We start from the raw sequence: 21,972 nt of genomic DNA on the forward strand, positions 1-21,972 counted from the left end.
AACCTGCTCTTTCTGAGGAAGTGTGACCCCATCAAGAGCAGCCGATCTCCCACCCATCCGGTCTAGGGAACTAACCACTGTGGGGTGCGAAACACAAGAGCAGTCAAGTACAACATTCCTAGAGTAAACATGTTTACACATGGGGAGGAATGTTTGTCCAGCCAGCAGATAAACTTCCTGTTTCCTTCTGGGCTGGGACAGACTTTCTCTGCATGTGACTAGAGGTGGGTATGGCCTCACCTGTGCAGGTAATGACAAAAACACAGGGCAGGGCAGCTATCTCTCCCTTTTGACTACATGCATCGAAGAAGCAACATCCGGTTAGCCAAAGATGCCCTCTTGGCTTCCAACCAAGAGAGGACAAAGGGACTGTCTTCTTATGAGATAGTTTCCAGGTATATGTTAATTTTCTAAGCTAAGTCTTCCTTCTGGGATCCTATTGTGAACAGAATGATATGTGAGCAAACTCTTTTTATACTTTTGTAGAAGACTGTGTCGTGTCTTATCTTTTATGAGGGAATAAGGGGAAAATACCATAACAGTTATTATAGAGGCTTTAGCGAGCCTGACCAAACGCATCCGCTGCAAGTTTAAAAAGGGGAATGTTACTCTGCTAAATTGTGGAACTTGTTAACACAAGTTGGAAAAGGATATAATCAAACAATATATCCTCTTCTGCATCCCTGAACATTCCCACAACCACTAACAGTGCCTCAGTCTTATTTGGATTGAGTTTCAGTTTGTTGGCTCTCATCCAGTGCATTACCGAGGCAAAACACTAGTCCAGCACTTCCACTGCCGCACCTGCAGATGTATAGAAGAAATAGAGCTGAGTGTCATCAGCATACTGCTGACAATGTACGCCAACCCTCCGGATAACTCCACCCAGCGGTTTCATGTAGATGTTAAGAAGCGTAGGGGATAGGATTGAGCCCTGTGGAACCCCACACTGGATGTTCCACAGGGCTGAAAAGCACTCTCCAAGTAACACCCTCTGGCAGTGACCATCCAAGTAGGACTGGAACCACTGCAAAGCAGTGCTACCCACCCCTAGTTTGGACAGTCGCTCCAGAAGAATACCATGGTCGACGGTATCGAAAGATCGCTGAGAAGTCAAGAAGAACTAACAGGGACATGTTTCCCTTCTCTCTCTCTTTCTCTCAACAGAGGTCATCATACAGGGTGACCAAAGCAGTTTCTGTGCCAAAACCAGGCCTATACCCAGACTGAAATGGATCCAGAAAATCAGTTTCTTCCTAAAGGCCTTTAGAAATCAGAGTAAGCATGTCACTGTACTCTGCCTTCCCCTCAAGTTAAACACAGGATGTAATTACAGCAAGTGAACATTAACTAAAACAAAGAGGATATCCTGGAACGCAGTACGAATGCATCCGACATGTTTAATTGAATACATTGCATGCACACACAGGGCCAAGTGCTAGGCTGAAAACAGTTGTAGAAGTTCAAACCAGCGCCAAGATCGCACGCTGATTCTTAAAATTGATTATTTGTAATGCAACAGACCTATTATTCACTGTGGATAAAGAATATAAGTATATGCCGGGACATTAGCACTTACGCAATGACTAATCTGCTCAAAGCAATGATAGGAACCAAGTTAGAACTTGGATCCATTGCCTCTTGACTGCAATCCTAGAAAGTGTTGGCTGGGAGGAAGTCCCACGGACCTCCGCAGCGCTTACTTCTGTGTAGGCATGCATAGGATTCCACTGCAAAGTAGAAATCACCACCGCACATCCCACGGTCAATTAGAATTTAAGGAACCCAGTGCAACTGAGCGGCTAGGGAAGTCAAGCCATTAGGTACGGTGCTCATTCTGGAATACACAACTAAGAATTGTGGGAGTCATTTCCCCCAGTTAATGTTAAAGAGGGGGCCTCACCTTTGATGGAAGTTCATGGTAGTAAGACAATTACGACACGGCGTGCTGCCCCAATGAACTCAAAATCTCTAATCTACATCTACAGCTGTTGAGTTCAACCTTAAATCAAGATATTCTCCATTCACACACCAATTGGCTGAGATTTCACATTCGTTCATCAATATAACTCCGGTCTAGCAGCCAGCAACTCTTTTCATCCTTCCTCCCACCTTCCAGAATGACAAGCAACAGAAGATTCTGCCCCTCCTCTGCTAAATACTGTATATTACTTTGCCCAATTTCTGAGTGCATTGAGAGTGCCCATGCATGATCTGATTGCACGATCTCAACAGCATATGCTGTGCTAGGGGAGGTGACAGCAATGTATTTCACCCCGGAAAGTTTACAGGAGCGGGAAGGGGAGGGGAAGGGGGTTAGAATGCTTGCTGTGCCAGCTGCTTCCCTTTTCTCGGTCCGTCCCTCAATTTCAGCACACAGTACCTTAAATCTGTCATCCCAATCATTTTACCAACAATTGAGTTTAGAACAATTGAAGCCTGGGTGCATGGGGAGAGCATGCTGCCTGCAAAGCAGCTCCACTCAATCCAACAGCCATAAAATGCAGTTTGCAGCCCAAGCAGAAAATCCAGTCCCAAAGCGCACAGCTTTGCAACCTGGGCCAGGCAGTTTCACAATGGAGCTTGCTCGAGGAGGAGGAGGAGGAGGAGAGGGAGATTTGATCCTGCTCCTTAACAAAGGAAGACTCACACAGATCACTTAATCCATGCCAGCTCACCATGGGTAGGCAAACTAAGGCCTGGGGGCCGGATCTGACCCAATCGCCTTCTAAATCCGGTGCGCGGATGGTCCAGGAATCAGCGTGTTTTTACTTGAGTAGAATGTGTGCTTTTATTTTAAATGCATCTCTGGGTTATTTGTGGGGCCTGCCTGGTGTTTTTACATGAGTAGAATGTGTGCTTTTATTTTAAATGCATCTCTGGGTTATTTGTGGGGCATAGGAATTCGTTCATTCCCCCCCAAAAAATATAGTCCGGCCCCCCCACATGGTCTGAGGGACAGTGGACTGGCCCACGGCTGAAAAAGGTTGCTGACCCCTGTTCTAGACCAAGGGTAGGCAAACTAAGGCCCAGGGGCTGGATCCGGCCGAATCGCCTTCTAAATCCGGACCACGGACAGTCCGGGAATCAGTGTGTTTTTACATGAGTAGAATGTGTGCTTTTATTTAAAATGCATCTCTGGGTTATTTCTGGGGCATAGGAATTCGTTCATTCCCCCCCCCCCCAATATAGTCCGGCCCCCCATATGGTCTGAGGGATGGTGGACTGGCCCATGGCTGAAAAAGTTTGCTGACCCCTGTTCTAGACTGACAGAATTTGGGGAGAGAAAAAACCCACCACCCAGCTTTACAACCCTCTTTTGACAGAAAGGAGAGGCACGCTGTAAGGTTTTGATTTGTTCCACCTTGATTGCAACTACCAATGTATGTTCACACAAGCAGAACCTGTTACCGTAGCAACTTGGGACCAGTTTACCCTGTGAGATCGCCTTACCCCAAATGTGCCCACTCAGCCGCTTTGATCAGCGGACTTGGCACTGCTAAGGGTGCCAAAGAATGCCCATTTCAAATTTGTAAGAACTTGATCGTTCCAAGTGTGGAACTTTGAACCCCTGATTGAGACCGAGCAGGCGCCTACCCTGTTTTTATTTCGACGTCTGCTAAAGACATTCTTGTTAAAGCAAGCTTACCCAGATGCTTAGAAATCCAAGGTAATTTTAATCTGCTTTAGCATTTCAACTTTTGTTATGTTTTAAAGTACGGTTGCAAATTTCTTCTCGATTTTATTTTGTAAATTGCTTTGAGGCTTTTTTGAAAAAAACAATCAAGCGGTGCATGGATTTTGTGAAATAAATCAAGAATTGTGTCACAGGCATCCTCATGGAGATGGTACACCTTTGGAAGAGTCGGGGGGGGCAGCCAAAGTGGTGCCCTCTAGATGATATTGATACTACAACTCCCATCATCCTTGACCTTTTGCTATGCTGGCTGGGGGCTGATGGGCCCTAGGAGTCCCAAAAGATATGGAGGGCGCCACATTGGCTAACCCTGGGGTTAGAGAGTTTCCTTTTTTAAACAACAACAACATGAAAGTACTCTTACAACATTTTCACAAAGTTTTTTTTTAAAAAGTTTTTTTTAACAGTTTCCAAAATTATACAGAGTTTAGTTTGAGACCCAGCTCTTGTTCTAAGTAACTGGAAAATTGCATTAAAATTTTGATTTCAGTAGCACCCGCATGGCACTGCCTGTCTCCACATTGCGTGGCACAATCCCAGATTGTATTCGACAGGAGGAAAGAGCACCACAACCAACCTAAAACTATGAGCATATTCACACATTATCTGGGCTTTATGTGGTTTTCCCTGCTTAAAGTCTGTTGCAATTCTCTGTGCATGCTCAGACATTTTCTTTTTAAAAAATAATATTTTTTATTAAGTTTTCTGTTTTACAATTTCAAATAAACATTTTACAAACCAGTGACTTCCCTTCTCTTTCCATGGTTCATTTTACATATCATACATCCCTGCATATTTTACTATAACCATTCGAATCAATTTTTCCACTTCTACATCCATCAAAAATTATTTACTCTGTTGAATTTATCTTAATGATGCTGGCGTTTTCAGCTATATACAGTTATTTTCCATATATTCCAATAAATGTTTTCCAATCTTCTTTAAACATATGTTCTTCTTGCTCTCTTATTCTATATGTTAAATCTGCAAGTCGTGCATATTCTGTCAACTTAATTTGCCACTACTCTTTAGTTGGGACCTCGCTCACTTTCCATTTTGGGGCTATCGAAACACGGGCCGCAGTTGCTGCATACATAAATAACCTTTTCTGACACCTGGAAATTTCAGACATTTTCTAATCACAAGTAGAAGCTCCTAGTTTTGCACACCACTTCAAAACTCTGTTTATGCATGGAGGGCGCCCCAGACTGAAGATGGGTTGTCTCACTATCACTTTTCAGGGCACTCACTGAATGGAGGAATGTTTCCCTCCCCCCCCCCCAAAAAAAGTACAGTGGTACCTTGGGTTAAGTACTTAATTCGATCCGGAGGTCCGTTCTTAACCTGAAACTGTTCTTAACCTGAAGCACCACTTTAGCTAATGGGGCCTCCTGCTGCTGCTGCACCGCCAGAGCATAATTTCTGTTCTCATCCTGAAGCAAAGTTCTGAACCTGAAGCACTATTTCTGGGTTAGCGGAGTCTGTAACCTGAAGCATATGTAACCTGAAGCGTATGTAACCCAAGGTACCACTGTAAGTCCAAAATGGCACTCCTGCCTAATGAAAAAAGCAACTTCTACAAGCCCAGCAGACTTGCAAATCAGCCCAGCTGACTCCCCCACCACAAATGACTATGTTGAAATATTTAATTGTCCAAACAGCCATTGTTATTTATAGTACCTATTAAAAAATGGAAGGACAGGCTAGGCAAGTAAATCAGGACTTGGAAGTCTGACTAGAGAATCATTGCTGAAGACTTTGTTAGATAAAGAAAAGTGGCAACTGTCATAGATAGATAGATGATAGATAGATAGATAGATAGATAGATAGATAGATAGATAGATAGACTATACATTTTGAAAAGTTGTCAGTTCTCTGTGAGTTTGGAGATGTCTTAAGACATTGTAGCCACATTCCTGAGATCAAGGAGCAGGTTTTCATCTATGGCTGATTATAAGAGGACACCATTTTGAATCAAGATGGCGAACTAAACCTTTCAAAACTGCACTTAGTTTTTCATTCCTTAGAATTCCCAAGCAATGCCGAATTCAAGGCTGTTAGTAAAAGGGTATTTACAAAACACAACTGAACACACACAACCGAGCACTATAAATACTGAGCATTACAAAGCCTCTTTCAAATGTGACCAATTTTGATCCACTTGTGGAAGCAAAATGAGCGCTGCAACAATAACACATTTTGTACTATTCTTCAGCACTTTAGTTCCACAACAACCATTTAGACAATCTTAAGACTTCGAGAATTCAAACTATTTCAGTCCTTGGATTTCTGCCCTGTTGTTTTTTAAGTTCATACAATATTTTAACTAGCACAAAGTCTACCGCCTAGACACATCCTTTGCACCACATCTTTCCCAAAGTATACTGTGGTTGTTGTTTTGTTAACAGTTGAACATGGTTTCATTTATTACTTGCAAATATAGTGTTAGTTACCTGATAATAAATGAATTTCCCATTAATATACTAAATGGAAAAAATATTGATGCATACTAAATTAGTGAAATTTAGCAAATAAATTGTTGTTGTTAGTATTATATATCACCCTTCTTCAAAAGATCTCAAGGCAGCTCACAAGATAAAATCTACAAATGTGTATTACAGTAGCACCTCTGTAAAACATCACTACTGCAATACAAATAATTGAGATTATGGCATCAATTCTGTACACAAAAGAATTCCTTGCCAAAAGAACACTTAGTGGACCATCTTTGGGCTTACACAAAGAAATGTGGAAGCATTCCTAATTCAAAAGAAAACATTTTAGAGAACACATTGTGCTACAGGAAAATAACTGCCGGTTTTATAGTTTTACAGCCGAAATATTCAGCTTGTGATTCTGCTAGAATCACACTGTGAGAGCCAGTGTGGTGTAGTGGTTAAGAGTCTCGTAATCTGGGGAACCGGATTCGCTTCCCTGCTCCTCCACATGCAGCTGCTGGGTGACCTTGGGCCAGTCACACTTCTTTGAAGTCTCTCAGTCCCACTCACCTCACAGAGTTTGTTGTGGGGGAGGAAGGAAGGGAAAGGAGAATGTTAGCCGCTTTGAGACTCCTTAAAGGGAGTGAAAGGCGGGGTATCAAATCCAAACTCCTCCTCTTCTTCTTCTTCTTCTTCTTCTTCTTCTTCTTCTTCTTCTGCTAGTCCAATGAAGACTTCACCATCTCTATTTAGCTGGGGTGGGGAAGATACAACTAAAACACCAAGTCTTCTTATGGAGAATTTTCATAAGCATTGTTTTTATAAGAATCACGAATTGCTGCAGAAATGTGGAAAACCGAATTTAAGCTGCACAAGATAGAATATCATACTTGTGTCATAGGTTAACAGTTTACCATATGACCATTTCTTTCCTTGTTGTTTGTTTGTTTAATGTCCCACCTTGTTCCTCCATAGGCGCTCAAGGTAGTTTGCATCGTTCTCCCCCTCCTCATTTAATCCCTACAACAACCCTATGAGGGAGATTAGGCTGGGAGGTAGTGACGGGTCCAAGGTCACACAGTGAACTTCATGGTCGAGGGCGGATTCAAACCCTAGTCTCCTAGGTCCCAGTCCAACACTCTAACCACAACACCACACTGGGATCTCCACTCTCGTCTGTACTCTTACTAATTATGCCAGAATTAATCACTCAACTTCTGAAGTTGATGGCAAATGTGTTAATGATTCGAGGCGCACGCAATCCTATTTAGAGAAAGGTTCTCTGCAAGCCATCTGGCTCAAAACCTTATCACAACCCTTCCGGTGAAAGCGGAGGACCATTAATTTGTGTTCCCACCGACCCAGGTGTCAGCTTCCCTTACTTACATTCATCCCTCGCTATATATCCACAGCTCTTCATATCCTTCAGCTGCAAAACTCCTTCAAGCACCTTGGTGAGTTGTTTGTTCAATGCCTGGCACAAATTCCACTGAGTCCACAACTTGGACCACTAATCTGTCCGTTTGATCTGCTTTCCTTCATAACTCCTTAAAAACAAAGCAAAGCAATTCACTGCCTGGGCAAAAATACAACTTTAGCAGCAAGGCTTTGTGTGCAAAGGCTTCTGTGTCCTTCCAGAGGCCGCCATGCAAAGTTACTGAGATCTCTTGCCCCCCACTATTTCCAGATGATCTTTGCTCGTATATTGGCTCCCTGTTTCTCCACTCCTCTGTGCCCAGCTAACAAGAGAAAGAAAACAAACTGCCACTCTCAAGCTTTAAAAGGAACTTTCACAGTACCGACATTCTCTTCCCCATCTTTCCTTTTAAAGAAATATCACCTTAAAAATCAATACAGTCCTCCACAGGGACAGGCAAGTGGTTGAAATTCAGCGTAAGTTACTTCAGGTTCTCATTCTGAAAACCCATGTAGAGAGATGTGTGTGTGTGTGTGTCTGTGTGGTCGATACCGCCCTAAAAATCCATCCTTTACAAATCTGTATGGACCAAAATTGCCAGGAACTGCGTTGGAACGGCTATTCAGTGTTCAAAACTCCCATTGTTCTAGGCACATTCTGCAACAGGGAATTTCATTAGCGCAAGCCGTTTTTTAGCTCTGGGCGCAGTACAGTGGTACCTCGGGTTACATACGCTTCAGGTTACATATGCTTCAGGCTACAGACTCCACTAACCCAGAAATAGTACCTCGGGTTAAGAACTTTGCTTCAGGATGAGAACAGAAATTGTGCTCCGGCGGTGCAGCGGCAGCAGGAGGCCCCATTAGCTAAAGTGGTCTTCAGGTTACGAACAGTTTCAGGTTAAGTACAGACCTCCAGAATGAATTAAGTACTTAACCCGAGGTACCACTGTATTGTGCCTAAGATTTCAGATTAAAACTGCAGAATGGAAAGAAAGGAGGACCTTTTTCTGCCTCCCCACTTCCAGCTACTCTAAAGACTGGAGAAGAGACCCTCTTCAGAATATTGGGGGAGGGGGGAGGCGAAGGACTAGACCATGTGAATAATGAACATACGATTTTAGGTACAGTTTGTTCATTGTCAGCTTTGTATTCTTGTTATTAAAAAAGCGCACCTAGACATTCTGTTGTTGCGCCCATAACCTAGGTTTAAGGGCCATTTAGCTTCTAGCTTTCCTATCTCCATTTCTAACACTGCTGCCATTGTTACACTACATATTGCTTTGTGCTGTATTCTCTGTTTTATTGAATTTGTATGTCGCCATTTCACTGCATTTTTAATTTAAAAAAAACAAAAAGCAATAAGCCACTGAAAGCAGAAGTCCCAATAATATCTGACTACTCTTGGGTCAGGGACACACATAAAACCTGAAGCCATCCTTGGATAAATGCATTTTTGTTATGTACTAAGCTTGGATCCCTGCTCCTGCCAACCTAGCAGTTCGAAAGTACGTCAAAGTGCAAGTAGAAAAATAGGTACCGCTCCGGCGGGAAGGTAAACAGCATTTCCGTGCACTGCTCTGGTTCGCCAGAAGCGGCTTAGTCATGCTGGCCACATGACCCGGAAGCTGTATGCCGGCTCCCTTGGCCAATAAAGCGAGATGAGCACCGCAATCCCAGAGTCGGCCACAACTGGACCTAATGGTCAGGGGTCCCTTTACCCTTGTAAGCTTGGATCCTAGAACAACAGGCAGGTAGGATCCTAGAATGCAACAACTGATTGGCTTGCAGGAGAAGACCAATCAGGTTCCAGGAGGAAGTTAATCAGCCTATTAGGCTCGTAGAATGCAACAACTGATTGGCATTCTACTGATTGGCCTGCAGGAAAAGACCAATCAGGCTCCAGGAAGGAAGCAGAATCAGCCAATCAGACGGGACTCAATGTGTAAATAATGTATATAAAAGCCTGATGTTTGGGGGGCAATTCAATCTCTGTTTTACAAGCTGCAATAAAGAGCATGAAATCACTGAAGGACTCCAAGTATATTTCAGTTTTCAAAACGAATGAGCCACCGTCTCCTCCATGTGACATAGACTTATGACCTAAAAGTCACCCTATTGCAACACAGACATAGTGTGAAGTTGAATGCTACTCAAGAGGGTGGAGGAAGACCAGTCACCAGCAGAATGACTCAGCTTCAGCAGGTTTGCAAGCCTTTAATACTTAGGCCTTCTTATGATTCATTTGTGTTAAATCAGTCACAAGCATAAGCACCACTCTTGGTGCGCTGTGTTTTGCAAGCCCGTATGTTTGTTTTTTTTAATTAAAGGTCAGCTGCTGGAAGCTGGCAAGGCTTCAACAAGAACACTTCTACCCAATGAACACTCTACCCCACCCAAGCAGAGTACGGATCAGCATAGAAGTGGGGGAAATTCCCAGGGCCAATGAATCCAACCACAAGTGATTTCGCAAGTTTCACGTCACAATCACTCTGTAAAGTAGGCTGGACTGGGAAATGCGATTTGGCCGAACTGGTGCACAACCAACCACAACAATATGCTAAGCACTGATTTTCTCTGCAGGTTTTCTCTGCAATGATAATAGACACCTTCATCACTTCCTCAAATGAGCACACCTATTTTTCCCCCTCCTACCCCCTTCATCCAGGGGGCCACAAAACAGGGTCTGAAGGGCCGCTGAGACCCTACAGTACCAACAGGCAGTCCCTTCCAGAGCCAGATGAACCAACAGCTCTGTACTGTTGGCTTCACAAGGATCTGTGAAAATACATTTACGGTACTTTCTCTTCTAAGGGATGGCGACAAAGGGCCTAGGAGAACAACACGCGCCTTGCTCAAAGACAAAGGCGGCAGCTGCAGCAGCCGTGACCTCCTCGAGACAGACCCAATGCCAGGAGCCGGTTGGCTTTATTACCATGTATGTCAGGGAAACATTATGTTTGCCTATTCCTCACATGCTGTAGTTGTTGTTTTTTTAAAAAATGATGTAGGCAACAAGTTGATGCCTACATGTTAGTCTGCTGTTATTGTCGTCATCCTCATCAATGCCCCCACTTCAGCAAGAGAACAAACACATTCTCAAATTCTAGGAGGAGGAGAACAAATCTCTTGCTTTAAGGCCCTGAAAGGATGGCTAGGTAGAAACAGTTTTCCCTTTGTTTGTTTGTTTCAATTGTTTTTATTAAGTATTTTCTTGGGTTGCAAAAGTACATACATTGCCTCTCTTTTCACCTCATCAAGTCCACTTTACAGATCAGTTATATCCTTCATTATTTGAGGGAAGAGAGGGAGGACTGGGAGAAGGAAAAGGAAATAGGTGGAAAGCACAACATTCAGATTTGCTTGGTTTAGTAATATGCTGTGGTGTTCTGCCCTGGGCAAGCCTTAAATCTCACCCCAACCCCTTTCACTTCTTCCTATTACCATTGCTTCTCCAAGCAAACGCTTTGTTCTTTTTTCCCTTTACATGTTAAACCAAGTTACCGAAGTGGAAATAATTTGTAAATTTTGAAAAATAAAAAATATTCCAGCAACAAAAACGGTGTACAGCAAAAAGAACCTGCTGTGTTATCTACCCGTACCAGAAGATTGGCCTGCTATGAACTTGCCATACACAGTCAACCACCACTCAAAGAGGGTCCCCCCCTAAAGTTTACAGACAAGATGTAGTAAAGCACCCCCACCAAAGGTACAGTGGTACCTCAGGTTAAGTACTTAATTCGTTCCAGAGGTCCGTTCTTAACCTGAAACTGTTCTTAACCTGAAGCACCACTTTAGCTAATGGGGCCTCCTGCTGCCACTGGAGCACAATTTCTGTTCTCATCCTGAAGCAAAGTTCTTAACCTGAAGCAATATTTCTGGGTTAGCGGAGTCTGTAACCTGAAGCGTATGTAACCCGAAGTACCACTGTAATAGAATCATAGAATCTCAGAGTTGGAAGGGACCTTGTGAGTCATCTAGTCCAACCCCCTGCAATGCAGGAATCTCAACTAAAGCATCCATGACAGATAACCATCCAACCTCAGTTTAAAGACCTCCAAGGAAAGAGAGTCCACCACTTCTCGTGAGAGTCTGTTCCACCACTAACCAGCTCTTACCTTCAGAAAGTTTTTCCAAATGTTCTCCTTTCTTGCAACTTGAAGCCATTGGTTCGAGTCCTACCCTCCAGAGCAGGAGAAAACAAGCCTGCTCCCTCCTCTATGTGGCAGCTTTTGGCTATCATATCTCCTCTCAGTCTTCTCTTTTCCAGCTCCTTCAAGCATTCCTCATAAGGCTTAGTTTCCAGACCCTTCATCATCTTGGCTGCCCTCCTTGACACACGTTCCAGCTTGTCAACATCCTTCTTAAATTGAGTTGCCCAGAATTGGACACAGTATTCCAAATGTGGTCTGACCAAGGCAAAAAAGAGTGGCACTGTTACTTCCCTTGATCTGGACACTATACTTCTGTTGATGCAGCCTAGAATAGCATTAGCTTTTTTTGCTGCTGCATCACACTGTTGACATGTTAAAGCTTGTGGTCTACCAAGACCCCTATATCTTTTCACATGTACTGCTAGTAAGCCAGGTGTCCCCCATCCTATATTTGTGCATCTGGTTCTTCCTGCCTAAGTGCAGAACCTTACGTTTGTTCCTACTGAAATTCATTTTGTTAGCTTGTGCCCAGTTCTCCAATCTGTTAAGGTCATTTTGAATTCTGATTCTGTCTTCTGCAGCATTAGCCAACCCTCCCAGTTTGGTGTCATCTGCAAATTTGATGAGCATCCCCTCAATTCCTTCATCCAAGTCATTTATAAGGACGTTAAACAACAACGGGCCCAGGACAGAAGCCTACGGCAGATGACCTCACAAGCAAAAAGCAAAAGGGCCTTTGCACAACTACTTGAAGCAGAATGTTCCATTACTTTTCCCTGCAGGCCAGCTTTCAAAATAGCAGCAACTTCTGCGAATCAAGCCCTCAGTTCATGCAGTTATAACTCTTTCTGCATGAAGCAGAGCTCAGATAGGGGCACAGATTTTCCACGGGAATCCGGCCATGACTCAGCAAAGAAGTGAGGAAGCGAGGTATTTGGACAAGGTCAGCAAAATTAAGTATTTTGAGTAAGATGTGCTACTGAGATGGTGCTGACTATGTGAAGCAAGAAAAAAAGGAGAGTGAAAGGGGAAGAAATTCTCATTGCCAAAACATGTCAGTCACTGGGGGGTGGGCATCTTTGACATTTGTTCTCAACGACACAAATTTCTATGCTAGTTTGCAAACATTTCCAGGGGGTACATGTGTTGTGTTTTCTTGCAGAGGCACCTTAAAGGCTTGCCAATTGTTCTGCCTGCTGTAAACCCTCCAAATGTTGCTAGACTGCCAACTCCCATAATATGTGAACATTCGCCATGCTGACTGGAGCAAATGTCTGTTGGTAGTCCGACAACCTTTGCCTTGAGACATCTGGATTTCTCTCTCACACACACTCACATTCCCTACAAGCATGCTGGTATCAGAAATTAAAAGTCATTTCTGCAACATTAATTTCAAATTGATTTTCTCCCATACGTGCTAGGCTAAATTAGTTATTGGTGTGTTCATTCTGCTCTTAAAAAAAACAACAACAGTAGAGGTGTATAAATGTTAACAACCCACTCTTCGGTTTGGTTAGAATTCTTAAGGGGGGAAATGCACACTCAAAATTTACTATATAGCTGTGTTATCTGCAGAAGCCAAATAATTCATGTGTTCTGCCCTCCCCTCTTTGTCTCTTATGTGGCCATGAAGAGATCAGAAGATTCCCCTTCTGTTTTCAAGTAACTGTGGTTACTCTTTATGTTGGATCCCAGCCAAACTATGGTTTGGAGTGGAGTCGACAAACTATGGTTTAGGGTAGGGGTGGACAACCTGCAACACAAGGACCACATGCTACTTTCATGCAGGTGGCAAGAAGGGGGGAAGTGGTGGCAGAAAGAGAGAAGAGGGGATAGCCCCCCCCCACATTTAATTGTGAGTTAGACCACTATTGGCTCCAGCCCAGCTCAAAGCCAGCATGTGACGTCTGATGGATTGTCTCCAGGGCTATGCAGCCATTAGAGAAGGCGTGGAGAACTATCCATGAACTGAAACTCCTGGTCATTGGCAAGACTTACTAGGGCTGATAGGAACTGCAGTTCAGAAACATTTAGGAAGTCAAAGGTTTAGGGAAACAAGCCCATTTCAGCTAGGGTTCCTGTCCGGACTTTCCCCCCTAAACAAGTGCAAGGAATTTGTGGTCCATTATCAGTGTTAGAAACTCAGATATATAATCTAATTGCCAAATGGCAACTTAAACCTAAGCTGCGGTCGCCACAATGGAATGTCTATGCGTCGTTTTCCCACCCACCCCCAGTGGAATTTGTTGTTGTTGTTCATTCCATTTCCATACCACTTTATATTTTAAAGAAAAAATTCTAAGCAGTTTACGACACATTAAAACACCAAATAAAACAATTGAGAATAAAACTAATTCAAGCTACAAAGGAAATATTTCAGATCCTTCTCTAAGTGACATTCTGCTATCCCCCGTAACCAACCTAGAATCCAGAGATCTCAAAAAGGTCGCAATTGGACCTGCACCAATCACAAAACATGCCTGGCCCCTGGCTAATTTCAAACACTGACTGGGCTGCAATTCTCATCAGCCCCCTGGCAGCATCGTCATGGTCAGGGGTGAAGCAAGTTATTGCCTGACAACATCTGGAATGCCACAGGTCTAACCCATAGATAGCACTAACCACAGTTGGATGAAAGATCCTCCCAGTAGCCACACTGGAGGGGATTGGGGAGCACTGGAGACCAAAGCTTGCCAAGGCTGGTTGCCACAGTGTGGTTTAGCATTATGTCTGAAAGCAACCAATCTCAAAAACAGTGGCACACCAAGAAAAGAAACGGTTATGTCAGGGAACTGCCATCGGCTCAGAGGCGAGAAATAGAAGGGCAGTTGTGTTACTGGGAGCCTTCGAAAATCTTGCGAAGCAGTTCCTCTTTCGGGGAGGAGGAAAGCCCCACCTCCGGTGGAGAAGAGGTGCAAGGACCAGAGGATGCTAGTGAGAGCCTTAACACCACTCCTGAGCAAGCCAGTGAGGGGGGAAGCACGCCCTTGCCATCGCCCATTCTGCGCAGTAGTCTGAGGCACAGAGAGGGGCGGAGACGGTTGGGGGTAACGAAACTTTTATGTTGGGGGAGGTACAAAAAAAGACCACTCCTGGATTCTGCTAGTGATTGAGCCAGACATGAGCTTTGGGGCTCTTCACTGTAAATAGTTTGCACCAAAATAAAGCCTGTAAAAGTCAGGTTGGGAGTCCTGCCTGGTTACTCTCGAGCAACCGCAACAGCCGTCTGACAGGTTAGCCACAATAAACACTAAAGCGGGGGCGGGGGGGAGATGAGCAAGAAGACTTTTATTGTCTTCTTGCAGCCGGACAAAGCCTGAGCTCAGTGTGCTTCTCTGGGAAGATGGAGTTCTGCTACTGGGGGGAAAAACACTTTCCCCTAAGTTGCGCTCCACCTCCCCTTAGACAACTGGAGATTCCCAAGAAGGTCTCTACACTATCTCAATACTCAGGCAGATTTATATGGGAGTAAGCGGTCCTTTTAGATATTTCAGACTCTTAATCTTTTAAAAGTCTTGCATGGCATAACAGAAGCGCTTTGATTTGTGCCTGGAAATCAACCCAAGCTTCTTTAACAACTGGGGTGACCGAGTTGGGCCCTTATCAATCTAGCAGCTGCATTCTGGAACCAACTACGGCTTCCATGTGGTCTTCAAAGGCCACCCCCAAGGACAAAGTATTGCAGCTATAGTTAACTAAAGTGAGGAGAAATCATAGGCGTTCCCGCAGACTGCCGTGGGAAACCAAAGAGAAAAGTAAGATTTCTCCTTAATCTCTGCCTCTTTGCGAGCAAATCTGCTACACGGTGCACAATCTTAACTGATTAATGCCAGCATGCAGAAGGACCTCGGTCAAAAAGTAAATCCATGAGGCTGTACTGGATATGCCAGCTGCCTTCTGAAAAGGCCATGTAAGCTTTGAAAAGCGGAACAGATAAAAACTGGGAGCTTTATACAACACAGGAAATTGCTCCATTCACCCTGCTGAGCACAATTTAGCAAGCAGAACGGTCAGGGATAGAACAGCTTCATGTCCCCATCATTCCATCCAGTAACAAAAAGAGAAAGTTTGTAGGGTATAAACAAAATCCAGTCTGCAGAGCAGCTCAGAGAAATAAGCAGTCAAGTACAGTTGTACCTCAGAAGTCAAACAGGATCCGTTCTGGAAGTCCGTTCAACTTCCAAAACATTCAGAAACCAAAGCGCAGCTTCTGATTGGCTGCAGGAAGCTCCTGCAGCCAATCAGAAGCCGAGGAAGCCCCGTCAGATGTTCGGCTTCCAAAAATAGTTCACAAACCGGAACACTCACTTCCGGGTTTGCGGTGCTCGGGAGCCAAAACGTTTGAGAACTAAGCTGTTCGAAAACCAAGGTACGACTATATGTTGTTGTTGTTTTTAACGCCATCCAATTTACATTTGTTCAACAGACAGAGGTTTGGAACATACAGGTGTGTTTTGGTGGCCGGCTTTTCTCTTGGGAACAAGCTTCCGACTCAAGTATTTTAGGGTTCAGCCTTCATGAAAGCAGCCATATTCCAGGCCAAGAAAGATTCCATGCAACCAATTTTTTGTATCTGGTGTTAGCTGCCCTGAGCCCGGTCTTGGCTGGGGAGGGCGGGGTATAAATAAAAATTATTATTATTATTATTATTATTATTATTATTAAGGAGCGTTCAAGTACCCATGCATTGTTTGAAGATAGCAATCAAACCTTCCTGGAGGGATGATGCACAAATTTACAGCACCAAACAGATCCTGCTCTTATTGTATTTTAATAAGAGGGATTTCCCCTCAGAATTACAACTCTGCTCTATGCAGCAAGAGGTGAGGCCTCATATTCCACTTCTACAAGAAAAATGAACAATATCCTTATAAGATCCAAGAAAACCATGTTACAAAGCAATGTACGCAGCTTGCAATTAACTGAAATTTAGGTTGTTCACTGTGGCACAGCATTAACTGAAAAGCTGATGAACACCTAGAATTGTTTTTCTGTACATATACCATTTTCCCTGAAACCTCAAATCTTTTAGTAATGTTCAAGTTCTTTCAGCTATGACATTTTTGATATTGAGGTTCTACTATGGATACCCTCACTGACTAAAGGTCCACATGACCAAGGCCTCTTCAGTGGTGGCCCCAATTTTAATGAAAGCACTTCCCAGGGGGGTCTGGTCTGCCTAGCCTTGCCACTATATGCTTTCAAGTGCCTGGTGAAAACACAGCTTTTTCTAAAGGCTCTTGGGACTGGTTGAGACTGTGAAAAGGGGTTTTTGGTTCATCTTGCTAGATATATTTAGTTTTTCTACTGTTTTTGGTTCTGTATTGCTTTTATTTTATTTCATGTAACTAATGATCTGTTTTGTTTAGTTTAAAATTCGTCTGTAAGCCACCCTGAATTCGTCTTTACAGATACAGAATTAATGTGACAAAACTGTATTAATCCTGTTCCACACTTGATAACAATTATGCAATGAGTCTTTATATGCAAAATGAATGAATCAGTACCCATTTTGCCAGCACTAAGAGAGCTGGTAGAGTGATTTTATTTTATTTTTTTAGAAAACCACATTAGTCTGCTTCAGTTTCAGGTAAAAGATGAGACCCTTACCTGTATCAACTCAACACCCACATTTAAACTGTTTTAATTCTGTGAACTTGTCCAAGCTGTATGCAGTCTGTACCTCAGATTAATGCAATGATGGTCAACCTTTACTGAAAGCACAGGGCAAGCAGTCTCACTATCAACAACTAACATGCAGCATGCTCTATAAATACATGCATTGGGCCTGAACTCACTTGTGGGTGGAGAAGAGGCAAGCAAACAGTGAAATTATTGTAATAGCAAATCAGTTACATCAGACTATTTTCCCCCAAACCAACAGGGCCAGAAGAGTCACAAGCCTGGGAAAGACTTGGCAGGGATTGAAATAATACCACAGAAACAGGAGGCAAATAAATCACACGCTTACACCCAAGCATGGGATTGGGGAGGTGGGGGGTGGGAGAGCTCTTATGGCCAGCGTGAGACTTCTGATTAAAGTAGTAATTGTTCATTTGTCTCTCACTAAGAAACAACACACCAAGACCTTACTTTACACTGTTTTTTTCTAGCTGCACAAAGATGATCATTCTAAATAAATCTTGCAATAAATAGTATGCAACTCTGCATGGAAAATAATTTACCATGTACACTATTAAGGTATTAGCGTACTTTAGATACAGTAGAGACAGAGTCCATACTTCAAGCTCTCTATATTGGTTGAAAACTATGGGTCTGAGTATATGGTGAGTTTGGGGTCAACAGGTTGCCTTTACAAGTGGTATTAGTAGCAGTAGTAGTAGTAGTAGTAGTAGTAGTAGTAGTAATAATAATTTATTTATACACTCATCTGGCTGGGTTTCCCCAGCCACTCTGAGCGGTTCCCAACAGAATATTAAAAACACACTAAAACATCAAACATTAAAAACTTCCCTGAACTAACAGGTTTGGAATTGCCCAAGAAAGAGGTTAGACTGTTTTTGTATGCCACAACTGCAGCAAGAATTTTGTTAGCCAAATAATGGAAACTCCAAGAAATACCAACAGTGGAGGAATGGCAGATGAAGATGATGGGCTTTTTGGAGCTGGCCGACCTGACCGGAAGAATCCGTGAACAGAAGGAGAAGGAGTACTAAGAAGAATGAAAGAAATTTAAGGATTATTTAGTAAAATATTCTAAGATAATATAAGTAGTACTATTTGTGAGTACCAAATTGGCTTAGGAGTTAAATGTTTTAAATTGTATAACATTATGGATATAAGTGAATATGATAAGAAAGAAAGATGTCAATTGATTAGGTTAATTTTATTAGAAATTAGTATTGGAATACTGCTGCAATGACTCATATGGAAACTCAGCTAGAGGGATTTGAGGAAGTCATCTAACAATGGTAACGTATGTGAGATTATAATAGTAGGATAAATGTTTGTATGTTTGTTATATTGTAATGTTTTTTTTTTCTTTTTTGTTGTTTATGTTTGTTATAAATTTGGAAAATCAATGAAAAAATTTGAAGGAAGAAAAACAACTTCCCTGAACAGGGCTGCCTTCAGATGTCTTCTAAAAGTCAGATAGTTGTTTATTTCCTTGACATCTGATGGTGCCAAGCTGAGAAGGTAAAAAGCACTTTTTCTCTCTCCCTGCAAGTTTCAGCATCTCATTGATTCTCCATAAAATGAGAGGGGAAGCTGTGACTCACCCCTGGCCAAGTGTTGGACTCCCGACTCCCACCAACCATGTTGGCTTGGGCTGAGGGGGGTGAGAGAGCAACAACATCTGCAGAGCCACACGCGCTCTACCCCTTGGTTACAGGGCTGTAGAATGTGAAGAGCAAACATGTATCCTTAGGAACCAAGGCCCAAACCAGGACTCTGTAGTTTTTAGGAAACAGAGCCCAACATCTGTGCAGCATTTTTAGTAATGAAATTATGCTAAGTACACCCTCCAGATGTTTTGAAGTTCTCAAGGGAGATGCCATAGCTCAGGGGTCAGCAAACTTTTTCAGCAGGGGGCCGGTCCACTATCCCTCAGACCTTGTGGGGGGCCAGACTATATTTTGGGGGGGGGGGGAAATATGAATGAATTCCTATGCCCCACAAATAACCCAGAGATGCATTTTAAAGAAAAGGACACATTCTATTCATGTAAAAACACACTGATTCCCGGACCATCTGCACGCCGGACTGAGAAGGCGATTGGGCCGGATCCAGTCACCGGGCCTTAGTTTGCCTATCCATGCCATAGCTCATTGGGAGAGCACATGGCTCAGAAGGTTCTAGTTCCATCTCTGCAGAAGCCACCTCAAACCCTGGTTTCAAATCTTGGTTAAGTACGAATGCTGGTTAAACACGGCAGGAGACATCTGAACCAAAGGAGGGGAACAGCACGCATTTTTTGAAACTGCTGTATAAACTATTGTTATTATTATTCTGTTGTTGTTGTTGTACTTTGTTTTAGGGCAGCATCTAATCATTTTCTTTCACTAGTTACTGTTTTTAAGCAAATTCCTTAAAAATACTGCAAAAAGGGGTGGAATTGCTGGCTTTGTGCTCCACACCAGCTAACTAGTCACGGATGTGCCAATTTAGCTTCTCCTGCAAGACAAACAGGTTTCTCTTGAGCTTTATTCAGGGGGAAAAAAATGTTCCTAAAAAGTTGGGAATGTACTTCAGCAACAAGCTCACTGCTAAAATTATACGTCTGTGTGCACCCTTAGGAAGGGCTCTGCCTTTGTCCCACTTGCCCTGTCTGCTGCCCCCAAATCCCTGTGCCTTGACTGATGAAACCTGCCAGTGCTGGAGAGGCATATAGCCATTGCCAGTACCTTTGACTAGTTACGCTTCCTTCTGCACAGGTACATGGCAAAGCCTCTTGTAGTATATGCAGAAGCTGCTGCCTTTATGCAGCAGGTGAAGTCTAGTCCCAAAACAAGGGAACAAGTTGTCCCTTTGCCGAATTCTACATGCCACTGTCCCATGGCACATCTTAGTCTTGGAATGGGAAATAAGACTGCAGTTTCACAGCCTTCTCACCATCGGGTAAAACCCGGTCAAAACCAACCTCAACCTGAGAGCATTTGAAGTACAGATCAGCCACAGGGACAAAGCATTCTTTCTCCCTCCCACACAAATTACAGGGCTAAGTCTCCAGCAATTTGTATTTAACATAGAATTATTTAATGCCCTTTCCTCCCATTCTTCATCTCCCTTTTGACTTAACTGCCTCCAGACTATTTGCTGAGCATTTATCCAAGACCTGTAGATTAACATTAATCTGGGAGATGGAAGACAGCAATTGCAGTGTGTCCTCTTATTCCCGTTGCTGCACTGCTTAATATTTTATCCGGCCAGAATTTAGAAGCATGAAAATGGGTTTGAAGTATCCAGCAGCAAGCTGGAAAATTAATATCTACGTTTTAACTTTGGGGTTGTGGTACGAGTCTCTCTCTTCTTCTGTGTTTACGTTGCTTTTGATTTTATGGTTCGGGGTCTGACTTTGCATTTGAATTGTTGAGACATATTTATTGTGAGCTGACCAGATTTAGTTATGGGGCAGCATACAAGTGCCATTAATAAGTGAAGATGCTCAAACCGTCCCAGTTCTGGAACAAATCAGATTAAGTAAACATTAGAAGCCTGTTGTCTCATCAAGAGCTACCCAACTAGCGTACTTTAGTGCATGTCTATCTACACTTTGATTCAGGGGTCAGTAACCTAAGGCCCATGGGCAGGAAGCAACCTGCAGAGGTCGTTTGACCGGCCCATGAGCTGCCCCTGAACCCAGTTGCCTGCCCACTGCGCTACACCAGTGCAGCGTGGGAACTCGCTTCCACGGTGCTGGAAATCCCATCTGTGCATATGCTGAAAATTGCAGGTGCGTGCAAAATCTGGCCCACAGAGGGATCTCCGCAGGACCGATCCAACCCAGGCAAGATAACCTTGCCGACCCCTGCTTTAATTCAAACCAAGCCATCATGCTCTAACAGCTTATATTCACAAAATTATTCTGGACTGACATTATAGACACAAGCTGATTATGAGTCTGACTTTCCAAATACAGTGGTAACTCGGGTTACAGACGCTTCAGATTACAGACTCTGCTAACCCAGAAATAGTACCTCGGGTTAAGAACTTTGTTTCAGGATGAGAACAGAAATCGTGTGGCGACGGCAGCGGGGGGCCCCAATAGCTAAAGTGGTACCTCAGGTTAAGAACAATTTCAGGTTAAGAACGGACCTCCAGAACAAATTAAGTTCTTAACCCAGGGTACCACTGTATATTGTAAGATCCATCCAAATCATCACCAAGGACAAAGACTACCCATGAGGATTCCCTGTTTGTTTTCCAGGTTTTTTGAAACAGTTATCAACATTATTTAAGCCCAGCTGCTGCCTTTTGTTTGTTACTGCCCTTCTTAAAAGCACCTTTGAGGTGTGCTCAAACATTGAAAGGGCTAATGTGATCAACCAGTAGATAAAACACATTTAGGTCAATAGTGTGTACGAATGAGTACAGCATCCACCAACGCAGTGGGAAAGATAGGAGAGCTACATAATTTTATTAATCAGCCTTAAATCCTTTGAACGACAATGCTTGTCTTTTTTCTTTTTATATATATAATAGTTACAATTAAAACACAGCTCTGTAGATCTAACTCTGCACTTTCTAATCTCAAGAACTGCAACGTGCCAAACGGCTGTGCTTTTATTTCCTTAAGTTTAGAACC

The 21,972-nt window shown here is 43.2% G+C and overlaps 1 protein-coding gene across 5 annotated transcripts in view; it reads right to left on the reverse strand.

Moving 5' to 3' along the window:
- TEX2 (testis expressed 2) overlaps positions 1-21,972 on the reverse strand; it is a 90,528-nt gene that overhangs the window by 43,764 nt on the left and 24,792 nt on the right. For 2 of the 5 annotated variants that reach the window (XM_081849550.1, XM_081849549.1), the window contains exon 1: positions 7,522-7,677. The exons of the other annotated variants lie outside the window; for them this stretch is intronic. In XM_081849550.1, coding sequence (XP_081705676.1) covers positions 7,522-7,555 — 34 coding nt within the window. In that variant the 5' untranslated portion in view covers positions 7,556-7,677. Of the gene's footprint in view, positions 1-7,521; positions 7,678-21,972 lie in introns of those variants that run through there. 5 annotated transcript variants of the gene reach the window in all.

Source organism: Podarcis erhardii (genome assembly GCF_964252035.2).
Source record: "Podarcis erhardii genome assembly, chromosome: 2".
Classification (NCBI taxonomy): Eukaryota; Metazoa; Chordata; class Lepidosauria; order Squamata; family Lacertidae; genus Podarcis; species Podarcis erhardii.